The sequence below is a fragment of the Cyrtonyx montezumae genome, unplaced genomic scaffold (genome assembly GCF_038088225.1).
Source record: "Cyrtonyx montezumae isolate F1298 unplaced genomic scaffold, pur_monq_1.0 scaffold_3, whole genome shotgun sequence".
NCBI lineage: Eukaryota > Metazoa > Chordata > Aves > Galliformes > Odontophoridae > Cyrtonyx > Cyrtonyx montezumae.
Genome location: NW_027072034.1, coordinates 157,415,438 through 157,441,579, shown reverse-complemented (window position 1 = coordinate 157,441,579; position 26,142 = coordinate 157,415,438). Strand labels below are relative to the sequence as shown.

General features: G+C 42.2%; 1 protein-coding gene across 1 annotated transcript; it reads left to right on the top strand.

The window, feature by feature from the left end:
• Positions 1 to 25,322, top strand: ITIH2 (inter-alpha-trypsin inhibitor heavy chain 2). Its single transcript, XM_065743773.1, has 21 exons — positions 1 to 157; positions 1,770 to 1,844; positions 5,645 to 5,680; positions 6,390 to 6,562; positions 7,275 to 7,379; positions 7,725 to 7,887; positions 9,422 to 9,529; positions 11,034 to 11,162; positions 11,807 to 11,923; positions 13,217 to 13,385; positions 14,488 to 14,613; positions 15,438 to 15,619; positions 16,157 to 16,342; positions 17,116 to 17,255; positions 17,802 to 17,974; positions 19,582 to 19,716; positions 21,211 to 21,324; positions 23,060 to 23,258; positions 23,883 to 24,055; positions 24,559 to 24,670; positions 24,987 to 25,322. Exons 1-21 carry the CDS (start codon positions 74 to 76, stop codon positions 25,132 to 25,134), a joined length of 2,847 nt encoding a protein of 948 aa, XP_065599845.1. The 5' UTR covers positions 1 to 73; the 3' UTR covers positions 25,135 to 25,322.
• The last annotated feature ends 820 nt before the right edge of the window (positions 25,323 to 26,142 follow it).

The window sequence follows — 26,142 nt, the reverse complement described above, 5'->3', positions numbered from 1 at the left end:
CTTGTCTCAGGGAAGGAAAGATCTTGTGTCCAGTCCCCGAGCTGGCTGTTCCCAGAAGGCAAGCAGGAGGAAAATGAAGTGTCTGATCTACTTCATGGTTTTGTTCCTCATTTCTGAAGTAGGAAGCTTTGATCTTGTCATCGATGGAATCCCAGATGTGAGTATTTCCACCACGGCCCAGGGCTGCTGTCCTTGCTGAAGTCCAGATTGGTGCTGTAACTGGCTTCTGTGAGAGCAGGACTGGGTCAGTGCTTTGTGTTCTGCTTATGTAGTACAGTTTCTCTTCTTCTTTGAGCTGAAATAGAATTGTTTAATTTGGTTTGCACCAAATTTCACCAAATGGTTTTCACCATTACTTTTTAATATTATTAAAGCTGGGATAAAATGAGCATTTCCAATTTCTTTTCAGATGGGATTTGTATTATTAACTCAGCTTTGCTTTTGCTGGTGATTTTAGCTTTTACATATTCAGCTAGGCTTCTACAGTCAGACTTGCAGTGTTTTAGATTCCATTCCCCAGATTAAGAAGAAACTCAGAACCTACATGTCTGTTCACGTGCCTTTTTGAATGGGGTCTTCTATGTGAACCACCATGAATTTCAGAGAAGTTTCATGTGAACTCAGATTACTGTTAACAGGAATTCAAGAACAAAGTTAAGATCCTATTGACTGTACATTCCTTGGCTTGAGGATGAGATAACTTATAGAAAAAAAACAACAACATGATTTTTAGGATGATATGATAATAAAAAGAGGTTTCTTTATAGTTTTGATTCAGAAGTTAAAATTTAAAGGCCTCAACCCAAGTGAGCTAGTATTTGAGCGTCTACACACATTTCCACGTGAATTAGAAACTGCTTGAAATTCAAATTTGCATCTTTAGTTGCAATCTTTCAGCTAAGTCAGTATGAATCATGAGAAGCTTTCTTTTCTTTTGCAAGGCTAACAGAAAGAACCAATGAGAGGGGTATTCTTTTTTTCTTTCTTCTTACAGCACCTTTCATGACATAGTGAGATTTTTATTCTGTGTTCTTGATTCTCATCAAAAATAGTCCAGAAAAATATTTCTGTGCTTCTCTGCAACCACAGTTATCATATCATGTTAGCATCAATGTGCTTAAGCAATTTAAGTTTATTTTGTGCAAACCTTTGTGTGTACGGTATCATTGAAGTTGGAGAGCAACTCATGAACCTTGACTTCTTAACTGCCATAAATAAAACTGCTAACAAACACAGAAGAATTTTGCTGTGGTATAAGAAGCCCATTTCTAATTTAGTCTGTGCAGATATGCACTTGGAAAAGATCTGATGTTCCTCTGTGTCATTTGGATACATTTAGTTTCCAAACATGAGACTGGAGATAATTTCTACTGGTTTGAGCAGAAATTCTCTGAACTTGATGGTTTAGGTGAGATCAATATCTGAAATGCCTGTGTTATCATACATTGACACATCCTGATGACCACCTGCCTCTTGCTTGTTATGGGCATTTCAGTCCATTAAATATTTCTTGTTTTGGAAGGAAAGGTTGTAAAATGATGGTAAAAGTCATGATGTTAAGAGTATATAGAGCTGGTTGTCCACAGAGGAAAACAGAATGTGTGAATACACAGGAGTTTGGTCTGAGGTGGTTCTCTACTCCACGCTGGTATATGGGGACATAAATTCCTTTTGGAAATGTATGAGAGTGCTAATCAGCAACAATTCAAGTGATAATCTAACTGCAAGACAGCAGCAGCAATCTTTGTTTCCTCCTCTTTCTCTTTTAGGAAGTGGAAAATCTGATTGACGTGGAAATTGATGGATTTCCTTCAAGCTCCAGGACAAGAAATGGCAGGTACCAGGTACAGTACCCTGCAATGCTTTGAGAAAAGAAAAACAAGAATCCCTGGGGGCTCCCCCCAGGCATTTAGTTCCATTTCAAGGGTTGTGAATGTGCAATCAGGTGGGACCAGCAGATCCTTGAATACATTGAGACCTTCACGAATCTAGTTGGGATAACTGATGCTACCCTTTCTGTAGCACCTAGCACAAGGCCTTGTTTCGTGTCTGACTTCCTAAGGTAGAACCTAACTTAGATGCCAAACAATGGATATACTTGTCTGTCTCATTTTGTCTGGGGGTCTGAAAAATAAATGAAAAAGAAGAACTTCTGACACTGGCAATGTATGTTGAAATTCTCTAGACCTGCAGATAGTCCACTCATTCATATCTAGTTCAGGTCAAAAGGGTGCAGCACAATGTAACACGGGAAATTAACTGGGGAAGTCCTGAGACCAGAGAAGAAAATTAATTTCCAGAGTGCTGATGTGTTGCAGATAATTGTACACTGTCAGCTTCTGAAACAGAAGCATTTAAAGCGACATTGCAAGTTTTTTGTGTGTTTTACAAAGTAGTAATTAATAGTAATAGCAATAGCAATAGCAATAGCAATAGCAATAGCAATAGTAATAGTAATAGTAATAGTAATAGTAATAGTAATAGTAATAGCGATAGTAATAGCGATAGTAATGAAGTCAGTTGTTTGAAGATGTTGATTTTTATTACACTGAATAAGAGAAATATTGTTCAGAGTGGATCTCATCTTCCATCAAAACTCTGGTGTTGCCTTTCTTGAGCTTGTTCAGTATAGTGAAAAACAAAAGATTGTCTTGAGTAAAGTTGGATTTCCCAGCATCTTTGAAGTTAAGAACAGGCAACTATGATTCATCTTTATCCTAAGGTGTTGGGTTTTTTTCTTCTCAAATGGGCCTCACACGGAGTCTAATTGTGGCTTATTGACACCTGAAGATCCTATTACACTGCCAAAAAGATGGAATATTTAAACATAAATATGAATCAGGCCAGTTCACATTTTGCCAGATTAGTATTTAAATAATCTAATGACTGTTCCAAGCAGAATTTTTCACTTCTTCAGGACATCATTGCTTTCCAACATATCTCTATTAACATATGGATTATGTTGTCTCTGTTCTCCAATTTTCTGGATACATAGTGATATAGACAAATGCATATAGCAGTGCAACTGTACTTGTGGTTCCTATTATACTAGATGATATATTCTATTCCCATTTATTACCCATACATTACTTATCAAATTTATCTTTGCAAATCAATAGAGTGAAGATCTCAGAATGACTTAGCCCTGTGTTAGTTGAGTCGCAATAAAAGGTTAATAAATGAGGTGAAAATAAAGCCAGAATATCTTAAGACGACAACATCTTGACCAAGAGCAGGCACACAGTTACTTACTGTCACACACTTTTGTTTTAGCACTACGTTTGTGCTCTGACTTTAGGGTGATCCTGTGTGGAACCACAAATTGGACTCAGTGATCCTTATAGATCCCATCCAACACGGGATATTCTGTGATTTTATGGTTTTCCTACAGCTAACTCATTAGGTCATTGGCAACAAGCCAACAAAACTCTTCTGCAGAACGTGCTGATTAGCTGTAAAGACAAATAATTGCCTTCTCTGTACTAATTGAGATATTTTAGTGAGAAAAAAAATTGACACTGAGAGATTCCAAAAACACTGTGCCTCAGGTGTGCAAATGGTCCTTGACGCCACAGATACAGAGTGGCCCATGGAGTGCAGGTAACCTTATGAACCTCTATTGAGACCATATCCCTGAGACAGTTCCTGAAGCACTTCTTTTCTGCAGCCCAACCCACACTGTGCTACTCATTAGAAGTTTCACAAGATATTGCATCTGTGCAGCACAACCATCAGCAGATCTGGATGTGGCTTAAAAGAAAGGATCAGCCACAAGTTTTCCTGCTAGAAATAGCACATCTCACATGCCACAGAAGTCTCTTAAAGGCCCATGTTTTCAATAACCACACCAACACTCAAACATAAAGTGTAATTATTTACAGCTCTGTCCACTTGACCTGTTGGAATAATTAATCTCTGCAACCTTTGGGATCCCAGGGGGATGGTTGGGCCAACCCATGTCTGACCAGTAACAGCAGTGGTGGGAGTCACTGGACATGCAAGCAATAACTCAGTGTCTCCATCAGGACCTCCCTCTGCCTTCACAAAAACAGTCAGGAAGGAAACCCAGGCATCCTGAAAGCTTTTTGCACTGTTTATACAGTGAGCTGGAAACCCAGTCCCTCACTGGGAAGCAGAAAAGTACTACAATAAATAAAGAAAAAATTCCTTTGTGCTAAGGTCTTGGTCTTAGTCTTTTCAAACCTCATTTGATGTTCATTTAATTTGTGTTCATAGTTTTAATGTTCCCCACCCTAAGGGTATGCCTGAGGACAAAAGTCATTCTTCACAGTCTGATTGTTCATCAGATGTGAAGGGCTCAGTTCACTGTACAGTTATATTTGTAGAGTTTCGTGATGGGCTCTGCAAGGATCAATCCATCATGCTTTGCAGGGGGTAAATACAGTGCCATAAACTTCCAGGTCCTGAAATCCCAGTCTGGATGCTTCACCTGGAACCTGTACAGCTGTGAAATAAAACCTCAGTTTGTTCTCAGTGAGATGGAAATCCTGCAGTCTGTCTCACTTCAAAGAATCCTTAAAATCCCTTCATTGAAATCAAACAAAATTACTGAATGTACAGCATGTCTTATATGCACCATTTGACTAAAATCAGTTGATGTAAGCAACTGGGTTTGGGTCCTTTAAGTGCTACTTACATCTGAGATAGGATTGGTCTGGTTTTGTACATATTTATAATTTATCCATCAGAATGTGAAGTAGCCTCCCTAGGCTCCCAGTCATCATTGGTGGAGTTGAAGAGTTTCATGTTGTGGTATATAGCAGTGTGTGAAGTAGTTCAGGGAGCCTATAACATCATAAAAATGTGAGAGCTATCAGAGCCTCGTGTCCTTCTAAAGACCCAGCTGAAGGCAAGACCATCATCTTCACAGCCTTCCTTTGGACACTTTCTAATAGTTTTATGTATACTGTGGCATATGAATTACACCCAGAGCTCAAGCTGAGGCCACACAATGTAGAGCAGAGGGAACAATCCCTTCCATCTCCCAGCTGGCAGTGCTGGGCCTGGTGCAACCCAGGGTATGGTTTGTGAACAGTCAGCGTGGTTTAGGGCATGACTCATCCAACCAAATGGAGGTATCTATTTCCAGATGACAGGAATCACTCCATTGACTCTGAAGAGCTGAGGTTGCACGGTTGTGACAAGCTGTAGAGCAGTTGTAGACAGCTGTATTAGGCAATCACATCTCCTCCTACAATCAGGGGAGCCAAATCCCACCCCAGGGATAGACTTGTGAGTTTCAGAGAATTAAGTAGAATATTTCAAATGGCCACAAGATGTCCCCACCTTTTCATAAAAATTTCCAAGTGTAACTACTTGTATGGCAGGAAATAAACCACTGATGAGCATTGATTCAGCTCATCTAAGCCGTGTGTACATAATTAAAACTGCATCTATGAAAGTGTACACATGCAATATCACTTATACAAGAGTTACATATGCATATTGCATAAAACATACTGATTCAATTCAGTAAAATAACACAGAAAGAATCTGCTAAGTCTGAGAACTGAATTCTGATCATTTGGGAAAGCAGCTTTTAGATAATTACCACTGATCTCTCAAAACACAATCCATGCTGCTAGTTTTGCTGAAATACTTTCTCCATATTTTTCTTTTCTAGAGAAGCACATCCGACTGGGGGTATGTTGGAGATCTGGTGAGTTTTTTTCCCTCCTCTGTGGAGAAAAATATTGAACAAAGTGATTTTGTAGTTAACCATTTTTTGGAAATCAATTCTTCTGTTTGTTCAGTCCCTTGTTTTTACTGCTGGTTGGGTATTAACCTAATTTCTTTAAACAGCCGACTGTTTGCACAGTGCTGTTTATACAACTGCTCTTCTGGGGAGAAGAGTATGGTAAATATGAAGAAATAAGCAACAAAAGTGATTAGGCAAAGGCAATATCTTAATATACCAGTTTAATACAGTTCTACAACTGCTATGATTTAACCATTTACAGTTCTAGGGCAGTATTCAATGTTTCAGGTCTTTTTAATTAGGGCCTTTATTGAAAAGAGTAGCTCCTTTCTCCTCAGTATGTGATGTTGAGGATTGCTACATAACCCTTCTATGCTAGATTATACCAGTAGAGGCTTTCCAAGCACTGATAACCTGGTGTAAAGGAAAGCATTCCAGTTTAATAACTTCTCTCTTTCAGATGAAATGTTATAATGAACTATATGTAGCCTACCACAGTACAGGTAAAATATGGAAGTGCCTTGAAATGGAGTTCATGATCCACCTGGCTGCCCTATTATAATAAAAAGTGGTCAAAAAAAAGGGTGCTGAGGTTATAAAAGGAGCTGAAATCACTAGGGCAATTTTCTAGCTATATCCTGAATTTATAGAGTCATTTTGTCAATTACAGGTGGAGGATGATGACAAGATAGGTCTTTACAGCTACAAAGTTCAATCCACTATAACATCACGGCTGGCCAACACAATGATCCAAGCCAAAATGGTGAATAATGCAAAACGGTCCCAGCACATAGTGTTTGATGTACAAGTTCCCAAAGGAGCTTTTATTGACAACTTTACCATGTAAGTAGTGGGCAGATATCAGCCTCGTGCTCTGGCAGGTTCAATAATAAGGGTGAATGTAGTGGGAGATTGGAATTCTTAAGAACAAGACACTTCCTATCATTTTCCAGCTTCAGTGTAATTTGAGTGTGCTTTCTCAACGAAAAAAAGAAGGCTTATGTCATTATATTATCTGTCTGTCCATCCCTTTGTCCCTAGTAATCAATGGAACATCAGCCAATGCCAACAAAAACTGACAAAAGGACAGGAGTCTCAAACAAACCACTTGTCTTTGGCAAATTGACACCAGATCACAGGAGAGAGACCCAAATAAGAGCCCTCGCTGAACAGCTATTTTCAGAGAGGCAGCATCCAGCTCACTGGTCATCAGACATGAATTGATCCATGTTTCAAAATGGCCATGACATGAGTAACTCCTTGTCTTGCCTAAAGCCCTGGGAAGTGTGAAGAAGGTGGAGAAGAGTGGTTTCTCCTCAGAATACAAGAGTGCCAGCTATGTGAAATAAAGAAGCAGCTAGGGGAAAAGATGAAGATCTGCTGGAAAACAAGCTTCATTCATTTGGTGTTAAACAAGAACTTTATGTTGTTGTTGTTGTTTTTTCCCACTGGGTTATAAAGGAATTAGATTTGACTGGGCTTTTTTAAAGTAAAATAATTATTACTGATTATGAAGTTTTTTTCTTTTGCAAATGGGCTGTCTTCTCTGTCCTAGGGATGTCAATGGTATAACATTTACCAGCTCAATTCGAGAAAAGTCTGAAGCCAGAAGAATGTACTCCCAAGCAAAAGCCAAAGGCAAAGCTGCTGGAATAGTGAGGTATAAGGATTTTGGTGTATGGATACTGCACTGAATTTATTCACAGGAGGACTGAGCTGACCCATCCCAGGAGGGGAGATATGACATGAGATCCTAGTAAGAAAAACGGGTTGGAAAAACAGGTTTTGCTTACTTACAGCAAATTTGATATTTAACTGTCAGGGACTTAACTTGTACTTCTGTTTTCAGCTCGATAAAACATACTGTGCTGACAGATAACTGCAGCTTGCTGGTATAGATCATGGTTAGAACTGGATTCGGGAAATGTATAAATCTAAAAATAATGCAAAGAAGCTCTCATTTTGCTTGTATTTTCTCAAAATAACTCCACAGCTAACTTTTCAGGAGCAATGCCTTGGATATGGAAAACTTCAAAACTGAAGTGAATGTGCCCCCAGGAACAAGGATCCAGTTTGAACTTCACTACCAGGAAATGATTCGAAGGAAACTGAGCTCCTATGAGCACGTTATCTCCTTGAAGCCAGGGCGCTTGGCAAAGCACATGGAGGTAAAGCAGAGCTGATGTGTGTAGGTGGCATCCCACAAGTGAATCCTCCTCGGGAAAGCAAAGTTTCTATGAGCCTCATGGCAGGCCATGTCTTCTACTGCTCCTTCCTTCTGTATGAGCTTGAAACAAATAGGCTCAAGGCCACTGAGCAGGCCATCAGGAGACACTTCAAACCAGGAGCTCTCATATTTATAGGAGTGATGAACAAATTTGTCCAGCCTAATCTCAATTCAGATTGGATATTAGGAAAAATTTCTTCTCAGAGAGAGAGTGGTGTGGCATTGGCACAGACTGCACAGGGAGGTGGTGGAGTCACCATCACTGGAGGTGTTCAAGAGACATGGGCATGTGGCACTGAGGGATGTGGATTAGTTGATATGGTGAGGGTGGGCTGAAGGTTGGAGTGGATGATCTCAGTGGTCTTTTCCATCATTAACAACACAGTTAGGCATTTCCTGGATTGTGACTAACTTATGTCAGAAACCCTTGGACAAATGAGATCTGGTCCACATGTACCCCTGTGTAAATTCACCTTGATAGAAGGAAAACAAATAAGACACGATGTTTATTTGAAGCAGGTCTTTTCACAATAATCCCAAATTCATAAGCTAGTGCCGTATTAGTGCAGATGTTCTCTGTATGACAGTTCCTCCACTCTTGGATGTCTAAAGGGGATTTGATTTAGTAGTTGGGTAGGGATAGTGATAGGAGGATGGTTGGACTAGATGATCTTGTAGGTCCTTTCCAACCTTATGAACCTATGAACCTATAAGGATTTGCCTTATTCATACCCTGTTTCCCATACTTTCCAAGAGTATCCTCTATCATCTGCTGAGAGACAGAAATCAGGGCTCACTGGACATGTCCATCTGTCCATTTTTATGTCTGTGTGTCATAAATGTTTTTCAGTTTTCCATAGCTTCAGCACAATCTACAAATCCTGTAAATCAGAATTTGCTGCTGACATTTCCTTGGTGCAGGCTGTACTCTGCTTCAAGCTGTCTAAAGGCCTGAGCCAGTCCTACAGAAAAGGACACTGTATCTTGCTTCCTAGTAAACTTACTACTGGAACTGCAACCAGGAAAAGCCTTTGAGGCCAGCAGGATAAAGCCTTTACTTTCCAAATCACCCTGGCCATCTAACCAAAAGTGAAAGTACTCTCTGTGCCATGCAGAGAGGAATAGGACTCATCATTCCGTGGTCTTCCTGGTCTCAGAACCCGAAGCAACACTCAGGCAGAGTCAACTCATCCCTTCCTGAAAGCATGAACTGAATTTGTGCCTTCGTGCCTTGACCCTGATTCCTATCCCAAGAGTTGCCATAAGGGGAGGCAGAAGGATAAAGAATGTTTCCACCAAATTATTCCTATTCTTCGGACATGTATTTTGTCTTTCCATCATAGTTCGGTTTTAGTATTACATAGACACCCATCCCAAGTGCAACTAGCCCTATAGAAGCATTCTCAAGAAATTCCCACTCTCCTGTGGGGGAGTGGCACTGCACTGTACCAAATGTCCTCCTTTCCTGCCTCCAGGTGGATGTACGCATTATTGAGCCACAGGGAATTCGCTATGTGCATGTTCCTAATTCACTCGGAGATCATTTCAATGGAATCACCACCATCTCCAAGGGAGAGAAAAAGGTAACAGTCACACAGTGGAAACAGCATGGAACTTCAGTTTCATATTTACTCCTATACAATTATGGTGCTTCCTCATATATCCTAAAAGCATTTAAAAATATGACAAGAATATATTCTTTTCATCTAACTGTACGTTCACGATGCTCAAATACTACAGTGACTGCAGTACAGAAGCAGTGTGTAGACCATCTTTGTGCAAATCTTTCAATTTGTAATTCTGAAAGAGCAGTGCACAGGAATTGGTGGACGTGAAAAAGGTGGATGACGAATGTCAGGTAGAACAACCATTCTGGAATGGCTCCACAATCTCAGTTCCATCTGAGAATGTCTACCTGGGAACCTTTTTTAGGACTGCTCTTTTCCCTGACATGCTTACCCTACTTTTCTCTAGCATAGCTCTCGTGCGTAGATAAACTTTCCAATAGTAGAAAGTTTTTCCTCAATAATCTTCTAGCAATGACTCTGGGAAAGTATAACTCTTCTCACTTTCTGATAGAGATCTGTAGAAGTGTGTGAATCAGACCCAGAAAGACTGTGTATATTACTATCATAATTTATCAGGCAGTACTGCTTGATATCCAGGCTCAGCTTCATATCTCATTCACTCACATTCCTTCTTCAGCAAACTAATTCAGAGGTAACGTAGGCAGATATCATCTGAGAGAGTTTAATCAAGAATTTGAAGGCAAATAGTGAACAGTAATTCAGAGCCCCATTCAGCTGTTTTTATGGCACATTCTTCTCAAGCCTGGAGGAGTTATTTGTTGCCATTATTCACCTTTATTGTCATGGCAATATTCTTAACAGCATATGTGATAGATATATAGCAAAATGTCCCCAGTATTAAAATAGTCCCAAGTATTCATAACATTAAAATAGAGAGAACGTTTCACGTTCCAAAGACCTTGCAGTATAAAGAAGATGTTGCAGAATAACTAAACTCTGTGAGGGTACAAGTAAGCTTGCCTGTGTTATAATTTAACTTCTCAAGAAACTTTGAGTTACCTGGTCAAAGCAGAGAGATGGCAACATAACATTTGCATAAACAGTCACAGGACTAATGAGAAAAAAATTCTACTGCTCAGTTTATGGGCAAATAACAAGCTCTCGTTTCTTCAGGGGAAAAAAGCAATAAACCTCCTTGGAAAGCTAACTCAAAATATTGATAAAGTTCAGGGTAGTCTCCACAAAGAAAATGGTAAATAAGCCAAAATATTGCTCAGTAGAAGAGAACTGCCCTACAGTGATGGAAATATTTGGTACTGCAGATTTGGTCACCATGCTTGTGTCACAATTGCTGCGACTGAATCAGCATATCCAGGCAAACCTCAGCACAGTTTTTGTTTTGAAGTGACAAAGCCCATTTTCCCTTTCAACTAGGTGTGTACATAAAGAGAGAAGAGAATCTTTTAATAAACAAAGATATTCTGTAAATAGATGATCTCTTAATTTCTGTGATTCTCCTTTCTCACAATGTCTAATGATGATCACTTCTCATTTCAAGGCTCATATTTCTTTCAAGCCAACAATGGCTCAGCAACGAAAATGCCCCACATGCTCATCCACAGCAGTAGATGGAAATTTTGTGGTGCAGTACGATGTGAACAGAGAAAGCACGGGTGGAGAATTAGAAGTAAGTATCTCTGTTTAACCAGGACCAGCGAATACAAGAATTGCTGTTATTAGGCAAACTGTGCTAAACCTCATCACTGCGTTACTTCTGCAGTTCACTAGGCAGAAATTAAGCTCTCCTGGTATGTACAGAGAGAACAAGCATCAGAAAGAGCTCTGTATCCAATTGAAAGAACAGAGAGATTTTAAGTGGGCAGAATGGATTTACTTAATTTATGACTAAGTCGTGGTTCTACACATAGTCAGGAGCAGATTTCTGTCTTGTCCACAAGCCAATGTATTTCACACCTAGCAGCTGTCTGGTGATTCAAAGGGCACTCACTGCAAGTTGTACCGATTTATTATGAGGCAACCAGATCACTATATTTATGTTAACATGAAGCAGAGATATGGGAGTTGAATTATTACATAGAGAATGGTCTTCTTAAAAAAGATGCTCATTCACTGCCATGCCAGCACATGGCAGTTGTTGAGAACCAGGCTTTGCTTTCCTTAATAAACAGTAAAGAGTGCTCTACAGCTGCAAACACACCTGAAGTAAGAACTGGCCCACTGAGGGTAATAGTATTTTCTGCTCTGTTATTATCTTGAATTTCCTGGCTTCTTTACCATTTTACAGCGAGGTTTTATTATTTGATTTTGCAGATTTTTAATGGCTATTTTATTCATTTCTTTGCTCCGGAAAATCTCGATCCTCTGCCCAAAAACATTTTGTTTGTTATAGACGTCAGTGGATCAATGTGGGGACTGAAAATGAAACAAGTAAGTGTTTGACTTAAAGAACCTCCTGCCAACTTTTCCCATGTGCTTTACCATACAATTCTATGGCAGGTTGCCACTCAGATTTACCGGGTTAGTTCTTTACACTTCGCTCTGTCAAATGCTCACTGCATTTGGTGAATATTTGATGAATCAAAGGGTTCGTCATTTTACTCCTTATTTGTAATGCTCCTTTCCATACTGTGAAGAAGTGGTGATGCTGTTAGAACACCGTTTTTAATTCTAAAGTGAAATGTTATTTGACAGATCATAAAGCATTTTCACAAAGACCTTAAATTCCTATTTTTTAAATCTCCCTCACTGTACCTTAGGAAAGTCTCGGTGCAGGTACCACAAACCCCACCTTCAAAAAGTTGTGCACAAGTTGATGGGTTGGTGGTTGGGCTAGATGATCTTCCAACCTTAATGACTCTATGATTCTAAGTTGCTGACTGCCCATCGAAGGGCAGTAAGAATGGATGAGAGAATATAACCCATGTGGAAGAAGAAATGTAAGAAATATGATTTATTCTGCAAAAAGGAGACCCAGAGAGACATAATCAGCTTTCAAATATGCAAAGAATTGTTCCAAAAGAAAAACCTACCGACTGACATTAATGCCCACCAAGGATAGAATAAGATGGAATCAGATGGATTAACAGCAGGAAAGATTTACATTAGATAATATAAAAAAGCTTTGTAGCGCTAAGGGGAAGTTTGTGAGATTGTAAATCATGTGTCACTGAAGGTTTTTAAGAGCTGGATATTAGTCTGGGATGATCTAAGGATGTTTGAATTTGCTTCAGAGTATAATACCAAGGCTTGGCAGATTTCTTCCTTGGGGAAATCAATGCTGCAAAACTGGGATGTAGGCTAATCATCACTTCTTTAAATCACATATCTTCAAACAGTTGTTACCCAGCCCAAAATGACAGCACTGCAGGCAGAGTTAAGTCTCCTGAGCTAGTACAAGTAATTCCTCTCCCCTGGACCACGATGTCTCACAGACTGCTTCTCTCTTTCTCACTCTTTGTAAGCAGCGTGTTAAGCAAGGATGGGTTGAGGCACATGGATTTGTTCCTGCTAATTGCATTTTTTCCCCTGCGTTTCTTTAGAGAAAAGCTCTACTCTGTGTTAGAAATATAAAGAGAGATCTCGAGAACAGATGCTGTTTTGGATTCCAGTACTCACATTCCTATTCATCACAGGCATCTGTTTACTTTGTAGTCATGTTAAGAAATTGCTTTCAAGAAGCTAAAACTTAAACCTGTTCTCTCTGGAATTTCCTCTTTTCAGACCATCGAGGCCATGAAGGCAATATTGAGCGAGCTCCGTGCTGCTGATCAGTTTTCTCTTATTGACTTCAACCACAACGTCCGATGTTGGAGGGATAATTTAGTCTCAGCCACCCCAGCACAGGTTGAGGACGCTAAGAAGTACATCCAGACAATCCATCCCAATGGGGGTATGAGGTTTTGATTGCAAGGTGCTCTTAATAGTTAGGTATCACAGGAATGGGTACCTCAGATTCACCTTCAGATTGCTCTTGGTAATCATACTCGTGTTGGAGTATTCTTAACAAAAACTCTGATTCCTGAGATGGGAAAAGCATGACCTGTGCTAAAGGAGATCAAACCTTATTGTGTTAGGGAACGGGATGGCATCTCCTTCCACTGAATACGCTGACAGATGTGAACTTAGGGAGAAAGTAAAAGAAATATAGACCCTTCTTCCTTATTAGCATCACCGCAACATCGTGCCCCAGCAATGAGATACGGCTGCATGTCACCTCTGCATTACTATGGCACCATAGTACAGCTGCTTCTAATCTATAGGGCCTAACTGCAGCCTCACAGACCCCAAGTATCCATGAAAGACCACCCTTATGAAGTGGGGTCTCACAAGCCCACCGCTAGGGTCTCTAAGGGCTGTAAGTTGTAGACTACACAGTGCTCTAGCAAGTGCCACCCTAGGCAAAATGTTCATCCTTTTTGTGTTTCGTTTCCTTGTCTGGTAAACAAGAACAGTTGCCTTTTTCAGACTTGTGAAGCTTCATTGTGGTCCCACTGGAATTACTGATAGTAGGAGGCATGAGGAGCCTCATATGGGAACAACAGCCCAGCTCAAAAGAGAGCATCAAGATCTGCTCTCTTAATGGAACTTAGGGCAAAATGTGTATATACAATGTGTGTGTATATACAAAAAAGGAAAATAACATGCTGGTGAACAAACTCAAGAGCAAATAGATGATAGGCTATTTCTACTCACAACAATACAAACCCTATGTGGTGCTCTCCATTTCAGTAAATGGTGTAACTCTAAACGAGGAAAATAGCAAAGGTCTATTTAACACAATGACCAACATGCCACAGTTTTCAGCTTCTGTTTCCTTAAGGAACCAGATTGGTAGCAGATGTACCATATAAATCACAGAGGAAGGGTTTTGCTGTCTTCATCTCAGGTCTTTGTCCATGCTGATTGATTCCACTGGAGTCTCAGAACTGATCTGTATTTGACAAGACACTTCACAAGATTCAAACCCTTTTTCTTCGTTATGTCTTTGACAGGCACAAATATCAATGAAGCTCTTCTCCGAGCAACATTCATCCTGAACGAAGCCCAAAATTTAGGCATGCTGGATCCTAACTCAGTCTCCATGATTGTATTGGTTTCTGATGGAGACCCAACAGTAGGTAAGAACTCTTCTTTAGATGAGAAGAAAGGACAGTGGAATTAGCTTCATAATGTAAGCAATACTTGGACACTTTGAGAGTAAGTTAAAAAATATATATTTATATTCCATTCTCTGTGTTGCTCTTTTACCAAATGCTATAGATGCCATGAGGCCATGCACATAAGCTTTCACAAAAGATGAGCTACTACAGAGATGCATAAGTCCTATAGGAGAGGCAATCACAGCAGCCTTAGAGAAAATTTCCTCCTCCAATGATTTCAGCTCTTAAAATCACTCAGTCCCAAACGTAGCAGCAAAATCAGGAAAATAAGGCAGAAAGCAAACTGATCTGGGTTGAAATTGGTAAAGGTCAGAAGCAATCCGTTAGTGTGAGATGCCAGCCCATAAGACAAACTGCCTTTTAAAATGAGTTTGTTAAAAAGATAGTTGCAGTGGTAGAACATCATAAATATGACAAACAAAGCCTGCATGGAAATGTATTATCCTGCAGAGAGCTTGAAGCAGAAATTCTAGAAGTCCAGGTGCATTGCAATCACAGACTCCCTGGGACATTAATAAGAGTTCTGCATACATAAAGAATGTGTATCATAAAGCAAAAAAGTTCAAAGGAATTGTCTTCAGTGGAAATAAATTGCTTTTCTCCATCCAGAAGTATCCAAAATGTCACTTTAGGCAGGGTTTATCTGATCAAATGGAGGTTTAGCATCTAAACTTTCCTTGTAATTAAGAGAGAACCAGAGACACTGCAAGGACACGAGTTCTCTCACCCTAATGGAGATCTCCATCATTGCTCAGATGAATGTCACTCTGTGTTTCTCAAAGGTGAGCTAAAGCTGACAACGATCCAGAAGAACGTGAAGCAGAGTATAAAGGATGAATTCTCTCTCTTCTGCCTCGGCATTGGGTTTGATGTAGATTATGATTTCCTGCAGAGAATTGCAACCGACAACCGTGGCATGGCCCAGAGGATTTTTGGCAATCAGGAGACCTCTGCCCAAATGAAGGTGCATTTCTAGCCCACTAACTGAGGATCCAGTTTTGCTCATAGCTGAAGAGTTAACTCTACTCCATTAACTAGAGTGGAGGGACTGTAGGTTCACAATTCAGAGAGAGGGAGTGACTAAAATCATTCTGTTTAGGAGAGTGGTGCAAGATGGCAACCACGCATTAGCTTGAGTGCAAAAATTAGGTGGGAAGCAACCATGTTACACAACTGCCAGGATCTGGCCAACCTGATGATCAGTCAGGCTCATCTGCACCTTTATTCAAGTCTTTTAGTTGTAGTATGAAGAGATCTTTAATAACAACCCATGGACCATCCCTCAGTTTCCAAAAGATTTGGGCCAGACCTCCTTTTTGTACCCACATTCAGATATTCTGAGGCTTAATTATAAAGCCTGCATTTATCTTGGGCAAGGAAAATCCCTCTTGTCCACTGATGCTCTCATTTTTCCACTTGATCTCCTTTCAGTAAGAGTGGCTTATGCAGGAGATTTGCTTTGAGTACAACAGGCTCACTTCTCTGTTTTCTGCCACCTCAGAGATTCTACAACCAAGTCTCCACCCCACTCCTGAAGAAGATACAGTTCAACTACCCCCAGGAATCAGTGTCAGATGTCACCCAGAGCAGCTTCCACAACTACTTTGGTGGCTCAGAAATAGTGGTGGCTGGGAAGGTCGACACAGCAAACCTGCAGCACTTGGAGAGCGTAGTCACAGCGACAGCAGTGAGTGGGGCTCTCTCCAGTGTACCTCCTCCTGGGGTTTGGGCTGGTTCATTCACTCACATGTACAGTATCCTTGCTGGTTATTGCCAGCAGTGTTATGCCTGCTTGGATCCTGGGTGGAAGTGTGGGGAACCTCACAGGGGTTTGTCCCACAGGGTTTCGTAATAGCTTCAAGCTACAGCCAAGAGCAGTCACTATCTAAAGCCTTCAGAAGAGCTTGCTTCTTATAAGAAGTGCCATATACAAAATTCAATTGCAAATCAGAATTTCCTCTAAGATGATGTTTGTGCCTTGTGGAGGGGCAGGGAGAATCCCTAATGTATCTCCTTTCGTGACTGAACCTTCTGCTGTTGGGGGACTTCAAGCTGGTGGCTCTACGTGGTGATAGGTCTTAGTATTGTCCTTTCGCCCTCTGCCTTGTGGCACGTTCCTCATGTTTAATGGCTGTTCTTACACACGGAGAAGAATGAGGTGAGGAAGGAATACATCTGGATCCTTCTTTCTGAGGACAACACTCAAAGGGCTTGGGAACTGCCATTGCCTCAGAAATCAAGCGTGTTCATTATTCCTCCCAGCCAAAACACAGCTCCCCCCCTCAATGGCAGTCAGGCCAACAGTTCTGGGGCTTTCTGATCTAGAAGTGACCACGGACAGAGCCAAAGTAGGTCCTTAGTGCCAAGCATCTCAAGAGTTGGACAAAAGTGGACCTCAGAGACACCCCATCCACCTGGCTCACCCTTCACTGTCCTTTTTTTTTCTCATTTATTGCACAGGCAAATGCAGAGCTTGTCATGGAAACTTTGCGAGATGTTGAAGAGCTGGATGGTTTCATGAAGAAAGACAAATATGCAGATCCTGAATTCACTAGGAAGCTGTGGGCCTATCTGACTGTCAACCAGATGCTGGCAGAGAGGTGAGGAGAAATGTCATCTGTGATTGGAAGGGAAGTGAATCGTGAGAGCAATCTGGTCCTTCCTGAGACCACAGGGTTTCAAATGAATATGGTAAATAAATGACAGTGAAGGTAGGTGGTATCTTCAGCCCTCACACTCCTATCTTAGCACTCATACGTATCAGGTAATAGTGTTTGGGAACAGTTAAATAGAGGAGGTCTATTACTTTGACGGGAAAAGAATTTGCCTTTCAGGGTGTAAGAGCTACAGAGTTTCAGGAAAAAGCCCTTTGATGCTGGGAAGTCTTATGAACCCCATGTGGAGGAGAATGAGGTCTTCTGCTGGGACCAGAAGATGAGACTGAGCTTCTATGAGTCCAAACCAACATCCAAATAAGCCTAGAATAGTCTGCCTGCACAGAGGGTGTTCGCATAGACCTTCAGCCTTGCCTTATCACAGCATCTGGATCCTACCACCTTGGCTCTATGACTGCTCTGTGGAGGCACAAACACAACAGTTGGTGTGCAGAGCTCCCAACTATGCTTTCTATTTTATCTTCCATCCAGAAACACAGCCCCCACTGCAGCTTTGAAGAGGAACATCACCAAATCCATCCTACAGATGTCCCTTGACCATCATATTGTTACTCCCTTCACTTCCATGCTGATAGAGAACTCTGAAAAAGATGAGATAATGCTGGCTGATCAGCCCAAAGACCCCAGAAGAGGATGCTGCTCAGGTCAGTATCTCAGTCTGTTACATTATCTATCTGTCATTTTGGATTTGTTATCTTTGTTTTTTAAAAACAAGTGATGTGTCCATTGTAGAGTCAGACTGCTTGTGCTTTTAGGACAACCTGAACTTTCAGAGAAAGCTGACCAAATCTTCAGCCACTTTGAGAGCATGAGATGATAGAGTCATTGTTCTGGCATCAGATGATAGAGTCAGTTGCAAAGCAATGGCTGTTTATGTCTGCGGGTCATCCCCATCCAGCCACGTGCTACCTATGGAATAACAGCAGCTGTTTTGCGCCCTCACCAGTCAGCACTTTAAAAAAGCACAACTGTTGCTGTTAGGAAAACATTACCAAAGCAATGTAATGAAAGCACTGAAAGTCTAAGATCAACTCTTTGGACAGCTGAGTCTGGTGATTTGCAATTTATTAATAAATTGGAGAGTTTACAAAGAAGCAGTCTGCATTAGGGCAATGGCCAACATCTGACATTTCACACTGGAAGTGATGGTGGCTTTGCTAAGAGCCCAAGCACATCCTGCAGACTCAGTTCTCACACTCTTGGTTAACTATAACCATGTCCTGGTGCTGCCTCAGTGAAATGAAATTTTCACGTCTGTCAACTGTCATTTTCTAGTTCAGTTATTTGTCTTTTCAATTTGAAAGCCTGCAGCTGAGATCCCAAGAGAAATGAAACGTTTGTTACTTACTGTGCTGTAGCTCATGACTATCAAACAGGTCAGCACAGGAATGGCACGTGTTACTGTGTGAGTTCACAGCCAGTGACACCAGAAGCCTAATCCAGACCGTGCTTCTTTTGTTCTAGACGACACAAAGGACTCAAGGGATTTTAACATTAGGTCCTGGTGTCTTTTGGTGTTGGATGGAATAGTCAAAGCTTGACAGCACTGAAATCAGGGTCAAAACATTTGTGGTTTTCAAGGGCAGTGGAACGTGACTTCTGAACCTTAGCAGAGGACAGAGGTTGTAGAGGTACTACCAAAGTAAATCTTTGCTTGTGATTGTGTAAAACATGAGGGCTGTACCAAAATGATTGTGTATACAAGGCATGGAATGAGTAATCTGAAGCAGCCTTCTCTGACTGTCCCTTTACAAATTTAATTAGAGCTCCACTGTCTGCACGAGCAGAGTCTCAGTCTCTTAAACTGAAATAACACAATTTTCAAGGATTGGAGAGCTGTTCTTTTATCAGAACAGACCTACTGCAGAACTGGACTAAGCCTTCCTGCCACATCTACCCTTCTCTTGAAAACTCTAGATTTGAAACACGCAGTTTTTCATTTGACAGAACACTTACAGCAGTGCTTTGAGGGTCTAGCTGAAGTGGGACCTATCCACATGAATGGGAGTTAAAATGTCAGGCTGTTTTTCACCAAGAGCTTACGGGTAGCTTAACTGAAATGGTAAGTGGATCACATTACTCTGATGGTGAGGCTGGAGCAAATGCTTCCCAACTGTACATAGTAAATAGTGCTGTGCCTCCTTTACATTGGTATAACAATATCAGGCTCTGATTCAACACGTTACTTTTAAAATTACACTATTAAAATGTCTTCACTAAAAAAATACTAATTATGACTGCCATTTCCCAGGTACTTTAGGATTGACTCCAAATGCACCTGATAATAATAAAGGTATCCCACCCTGGGCCAATGTCACTGCTGTACCAGTCAGCTTCATGCCTGAGCAAAGGAGCCCTCCTGTGTCTGCTGTCAGCATAAACAGAGGTAAAAGCTACAGCATGCCATAGGGTCATAGTATCTTACAGTTGGAAGAGACCACTAAGATCTTTCTTTGCAGAGATGCACCATGCAGCAACACCCGTTACCCTATAAACATAATCATAACTGTTGGGATTTTTAGCTTCATGAATGCTTTGAACCAGCACTGAAACTGTAGGGGGGCAAGTGGAATGAAGTAAAACTGAACACAACCATTTAGCAAAGGGTCCTACCTCAGACAGGATCACTATCAACTGTTCTGCTTTTTCTTATTGAAAAGAAAAAGAAAACTTCTGTGCTATATACAAGCTGTATCTCCATTCAAGATAGCTCACAAGAGAAAACTGCTGTGAGTAGCTGAAGGAACTGCTCCACATTGCAGAGGACATCTGTGTGAAAGGCCCTCAATGCAGCCCTTGTATTGCTGTGTTCATGGCACAACCATTGGCATCATAGATCACAGCCACCTCAAATCCCTGCAGATCCATCATGTGCCCAAGGGTTACACTTTCCTGCCACTTTACAGATTCACCTGTAAAAATATGCCCTAAGTTACAAGAGTAAGACTAGTTCAGACCCTAATAGGGTGTAACAGTCACCACTCTGCTGCTGTGTGCTCCCCCAGGCTGAGGCAGCTCACTGAGCTTCTTTGCAGTAGGAAAGCTACTGTGAAGTCACTGCCATTGTAAATGGCAGCAAGAATGCTCTGTGGAAGATAAAAATCTCTGAATGTGCTGATGACTGATGGGTCCTCTTAACAGTTGGCCCTTTGCCACTGCTCACACAGAGCAGCCAGGAGAGCCATTGCCTATAAAAGCAGAAAAACCACAATTACTCTGAGTGTGGCTGTGTGTGGATGTGTCTGTTTATACAGCTACCAAACAGAGAGATATCCAACACCTTCCCTGTACAGATCAGGGGTTAATTTATGAGAGAGATAGTCAAGAAACTGCCTGGAAAAGAAGAGAGTGAGGCAAAGTGACCTGTCCACCATATGTATGCATTTTGCACTGGAAATGCTTTGTGTTTTGAGCAATATTTATCAGAACAGCATCAAGCTGAAAAAGAGCAAGCAGTTAGTGAGAGTACAAAAAGAAGACTGAGGGCTATCTCCAAGATTCCACATATTCAAAAGGTTTCACATATTCAAAAAGCTTCTTCACTCTTTGGAATTTCATAGAATCACAGAATCTTTAAGGCCGGTAAAGATGACTGAGATCATTCAGCCCAACCACCAACCCATCCCCACTAAACCATGGCCCTCAGTGCCACATCTGCCCTTTTCTTGAACACCACCATGGTCGGCTCATCCACCACCTCTCTGGACAATCTGTTCCTCACTACCCATATTGTAAAAAGCTTTTTTCTATATCCAGTCTAAATCTCCTTTTAGTTTGAAACCATTTCTCCTTGTCCTATCACAACAGACCCTGCTAAAGAGCCTGTCCCCTTCTTTTTACAGCCTGCTTCTCACACCTGCATCTTTTCTCTGTGTTTCAGTTGACAATGACCCACATTTCATCATCTACCTGCCCAAGAGCCAGAGCAACATCTGTTTTAATATCAATTCAGATCCTGGACATATCCTAAACTTGGTTTCTGATCCTAGTACTGGTAAGAGAATAAAAAGTACAGTTTACATTACAGCATGGTTCTCCTCCCCTCAGGACTGAGAGGTGAGGAAAGAGAGCAGGTGAAGAGTCCAAAAGGAGAATGCATGGTGATCTGAGTGTGGCAGCACATGGAGGGAAGTGGTCATTTCCTCACACATCTGGAGTACTGTGTCCAGTTTGAGGCTTGCTGGTGCTTGTCCAACCTCATCTCCTTCTATGACTGGGTGACCAGACAGGTAGATGAGGGAAAGGCTGTTGATGTAGTCTACCTGGACTTCAGCAAGGCCTTTGACACGGTCTCCCACAGTATTCTCCTAAGGAAACTGGCAGCCCGTGGTGTGGACAGGTTCACTCTTCTCTGGGTGGAGAACTGGCTGGAGGGCCGTGCCCAGAGGGTAGTGGTTAATGGAGTTAAGTCCAGCTGGCGTCCTGTAACGAGTGGTGTCCCCCAAGGGTCAGTTTTGGGGCCCATCTTGTTTAATATCTTTATTGATGACCTAGACGAGGGAATTGAGTGTACCCTCAGTAAGTTTGCAGATGACACAAAGCTGGGAGGATGTGTCAAACTGCCTGAGGGTAGGGAGGCCCTTCAGAGGGATTTGGATAGGCTGAACAGCTGGGCTGAGCAAAATGGGATGAGGTTCAATAAGACCAAGTGCCGGGTCCTGCACTTTGGCCACAATAACCCCATGCAATGCTATAGGCTTGGGGCAGAATGGCTTGAAGAATGTAGAGAGGAAAAGGACCTGGGGGTGTTGGTTGATGCTCGGCTCAACATGAGCCGGCAGTGTGCCCAGGTGGCCAAGAAGGCCAACAGCATCCTGGCCTGTATTAGAAATAGTGTAGCCAGCAGGAGCAGGGAGGTGATCATCCCCCTGTACTCAGCTCTGGTACGGCCGCACCTCGAGTACTGTGTTCAGTTTTGGGCCCCTCACTACAAGAAGGACATTGAGGCCCTGGAGCGTGTTCAGAGAAGGGCAACAAAACTGGTGAGGGGCCTGGAGCACAAGTCTTATGAGGAGCGGCTGAGGGAGCTGGGATTGTTTAGTCTGGAGAAGAGGAGGCTCAGAGGAGACCTTATTGCACTCTACCACTTCCTGAAGGGGGGTTGTGGTGAGGAGGGGGTGGGCCTCTTCTCCCTGATAAGTAATGACAGGACGAGAGGGAATGGCCACAAGTTGCGCCAGGGAAGATTTAGATTAGACCTCAGGAAGCATTTCTTTTCTGAAAGAGTGGTCAGGCACTGGAATGGCCTGCCTAGGGAGGTGGTTGAGGCACCATCCCTAGCGCTGTTCAAGAAGCGTTTAGATGAGGTGCTAAAGGACTTAATTTAGTAGTTGGGTAGAGATAGTGATAGGAAGATGGTTGGACTAGATGATCTTATAGGTCCTTTCCAACCTTATGAACTTATGAACTTATGAACTTATGAGAAAGATGTTGATAAACTGGACCAAAATTAGTGGCAGCCACAGAGATGTTTGAGGCTGGAGCACAGGATGTGAAGAAAGACATTGAAAGAGCTGTGTTTCATCAGTCTTAAGAGACTCAAAGTGAATCTTGTTGCTGTCTACAACTGCCTACTCAGAAGAAAAATATAGCCAGGGAGCTCTTGGAGATGCATAGCAGAAGGAAAAGGAGGCAACAGAAATAAACTGATACATGCCCAATACAGATTAGGAATTAAATCCTAGGAAAAAAATTCTCACCCAAGATTTAGGCATCTCTGCTCTTCACAGGAGTCGTTGTGAATGGGCAGCTAATTGGGGCCAAGAAGGAGGAGAATAAGAAACTCAACACCTACTTTGGCAAATTTGGTTTTTATTTCAAAACCAAAGGCCTGAAAGTGGAGATCGACACAGAAACAATAACGCTGAAAGATGGATCTTATGGCATCACGTTGACCTGGTCTGACACAGGACACATCATTCGGAAACAGTAAGTTGCTGAGCATTTGTTGTCTGCCCTGTGCAACTCAACATTGGTCTTACCCAACGCTGGGTAGGGTTGCAAGGAGCCTACATCTGGGCATGTTCACCTTCGGTCTCATTATGAAGTTAATGAAGATGAGACAACAGGGCCAAGAAAAGTGCTTCAGTTGACCAAGCAGAATTAGGAAGAGCTGCATTTCTTTCTCTGCTGCTGATCACACTAAGAGCCAGCTGCTTAAACATAAGCATCTTGAGTTATTTGAGGTACCCGAGGCACTCCTGACATGACTCCAAACATCCACACCCTCACTGCAGATTAAGAGCGAGCAGCAAAACCGGACACCCTACAGCACCAGACCCTTATTTAGGGGATGGGATCACTTCCTCAATTTCCATCCTTCATAACAGGAGCTTACAAATGTAGGGCAGGATTTGGTTGTCTGAACATGAGCACCAAGTGTCCTATTAAACACCATCCTGCCAAACCTCTGGATGCTGCTCCCAAGGCTTTGAGTTCCTGTTGTCCTGTCTGCCAGCTCCATGCAGCTGATGTTTTAGAGCAACTCAAGGGGTCTGAGCGCTTACATGAGGCCAGCTGAACTGAACTTTCCTTTTGTTTTGCCTCTGCTAGGCTTCTCATATCAGTGAAGAAGGAAAGCAACGTTACTATCAGAGTGGGTGAGGAAATGTCCTTCATGGTTTTGCTGCACCGTGTGTGGAAGAATCACCCGGTTAATGTTGACTTCCTGGGCATCTACATCCCCCCTGGAAACCAGTTTTCTCCTGAAGCACTTGGACTGATAGGTAAGGGCAGCGTGCTGGGTGAAGGGAGAGAGTAAGAAGGGTTATTGCTGGGGTAAATCAGTTGCTCTGGGATTGCTGTTGTGACTGGGAAAGCTTCAAGAACACCATAGAGCATAAGCAGCCAGGAGGTTATTCTTCATCCCATGGCCTGCTAGCCTTGATGACTCAATCTATCTATCTGTGTTGTGACTTGGAAAAGAAAGTGAAACAAACCCCTCGAACCTTCTCCCTTTAAGATGTGGGAACCCTGTGCAGCAGATTTGTTTTCCCAAATACTCTTCACAGCCCCAGTCTGCTTTAAGTGGAAGTTTTCTGGCTCAGAAGCAGAGCTTTTTACCCTCCCTACGTGGTCAATCCTATAGTGCCAGAGAAAAGATGCCGTGATCCATGGGGGAGTGGTCTGCCTGCTGCATCTAGTTTGGATTTTAAAAGCACCTACCGTCAGCTTACAGTACAGCCACGGAGGTTAGGGCATGCAAAGAGCTTTACATCTCTTTGATCAGGTCAGTTTACATCTGAACCAGAAGTGTATATCCACAACCTCAGACCTGGGCAAACTCCAGAGAAACCACAAGCCACCATGGAAGTGAAAGGAAACAAACTCACTGTTACCAGGTAGGAATAACCTGCTTGATTGCTCTGACTTTCTTCTCCTTTTTAATGATCTCACTGACATTAGTGAGAATTCTCACAGGCTTAAGGATCACGGGCATCCCCTATTTTCCCTCTGCTAACAAACAATCTGTCTTTAGCTGCTGGCCAAACACTTGGATACCTTTGTATGTTTAACATTGCACGAGCAGTTCTGCTCACGCAGCTGCCCAACATCCGACCTCGGCTGTGTGGCAGTACCCGGGACCCCCACCAAAGGGCCCACGCAGTTCCAGAACTGCAAAATTCATCTCATTTTTGGGTGCCCTCTTCCTCACAGGGGACTGCAGAAGGACTACAGGACGAACCGCGTGTTTGGGACTGACGTGCAGTGCTGGTTTGTGCACAACAGTGGGAAAGGTTTCATAGATGGCCACTACAAGGATTACCTCGTCCCCCACCTGTACAGCTTTTTGAAGAAACCCTGAACAGCTCAAGCACCGAGCTGGTTTATTACAGAAGATTCTTCTCTGCTCCTTCCCACCCGTGGCTGTCAGCCCATCAAGCCACACTGACTGAAAGTGACACCACCGCTGTTTAAAAGCAATCAGCGTTTCAAATCTAACTCCCTCTCTCCCATTAAAAAATTAAACTTATAATAAAGTGGCACGCTGGATTGTAGGAGGCATCTTGTACTTACCCTGTGTGACTTCAGTGGATGTTGATCTCCGTTCGCAATTTCAAGTGTTTTGTAACTCACATCTCACAGCTGGCTTCTAACAGTAGCAGCAGTGTTGGTATCGTATACAATCAGATTTTAAATCCACGCTTTTCAACTCTTGTCTGTTCAGAGAGCAGGGAAAATGTAAGTTCATGCACTGCTGGACTGGGCAAAAAACAGTGGGGTTAAGAGCACAGCCAGGATGATGTGCATTACATACAAATCTAACACGAAAGGCAACAGAAGAGCCCCATGTCTTCACAGATGTGCTAACCAGTGGTCAGAAATGTCCTTGAAATAGCTCACGCTACCACACTGCAGCAAAATGAATTAGGTGAGCCCAGAATGTCTTTTCTTTGTTTGTTTTTTTTTGGTAAATATTTCAGCATCACAGTGAAATTCACACCCAGCTTCGGAACTGGGCAAGTAGGATAAAGAGCCTGGAATCCAGACTACATAGAAATCAGCAGCAGTACTAAAAGCTTCACTTCCAGGGGGATCAGCTCCCAGAAGACATCATACTCTTCAACAGTAACAAATGAGATCAGTACTGAAACAGCTATACACGTGTACATAACCTAGAGCTGGATTTAAAACTGCTTTCACAGTCAACCTTAGGGCCAGATTCTCCTCAGCAGCCCTAATGTAGGACAGGCACTCAAGTCACCCACTCAACACCAGTATCCTTTGCCTGGAAACCAAAGACTGGGATGGGATCCTCCTTTCAGTTGTCAGGAACACGTGGATTAATGTGTATCTTCAGATCTCTCCTCAG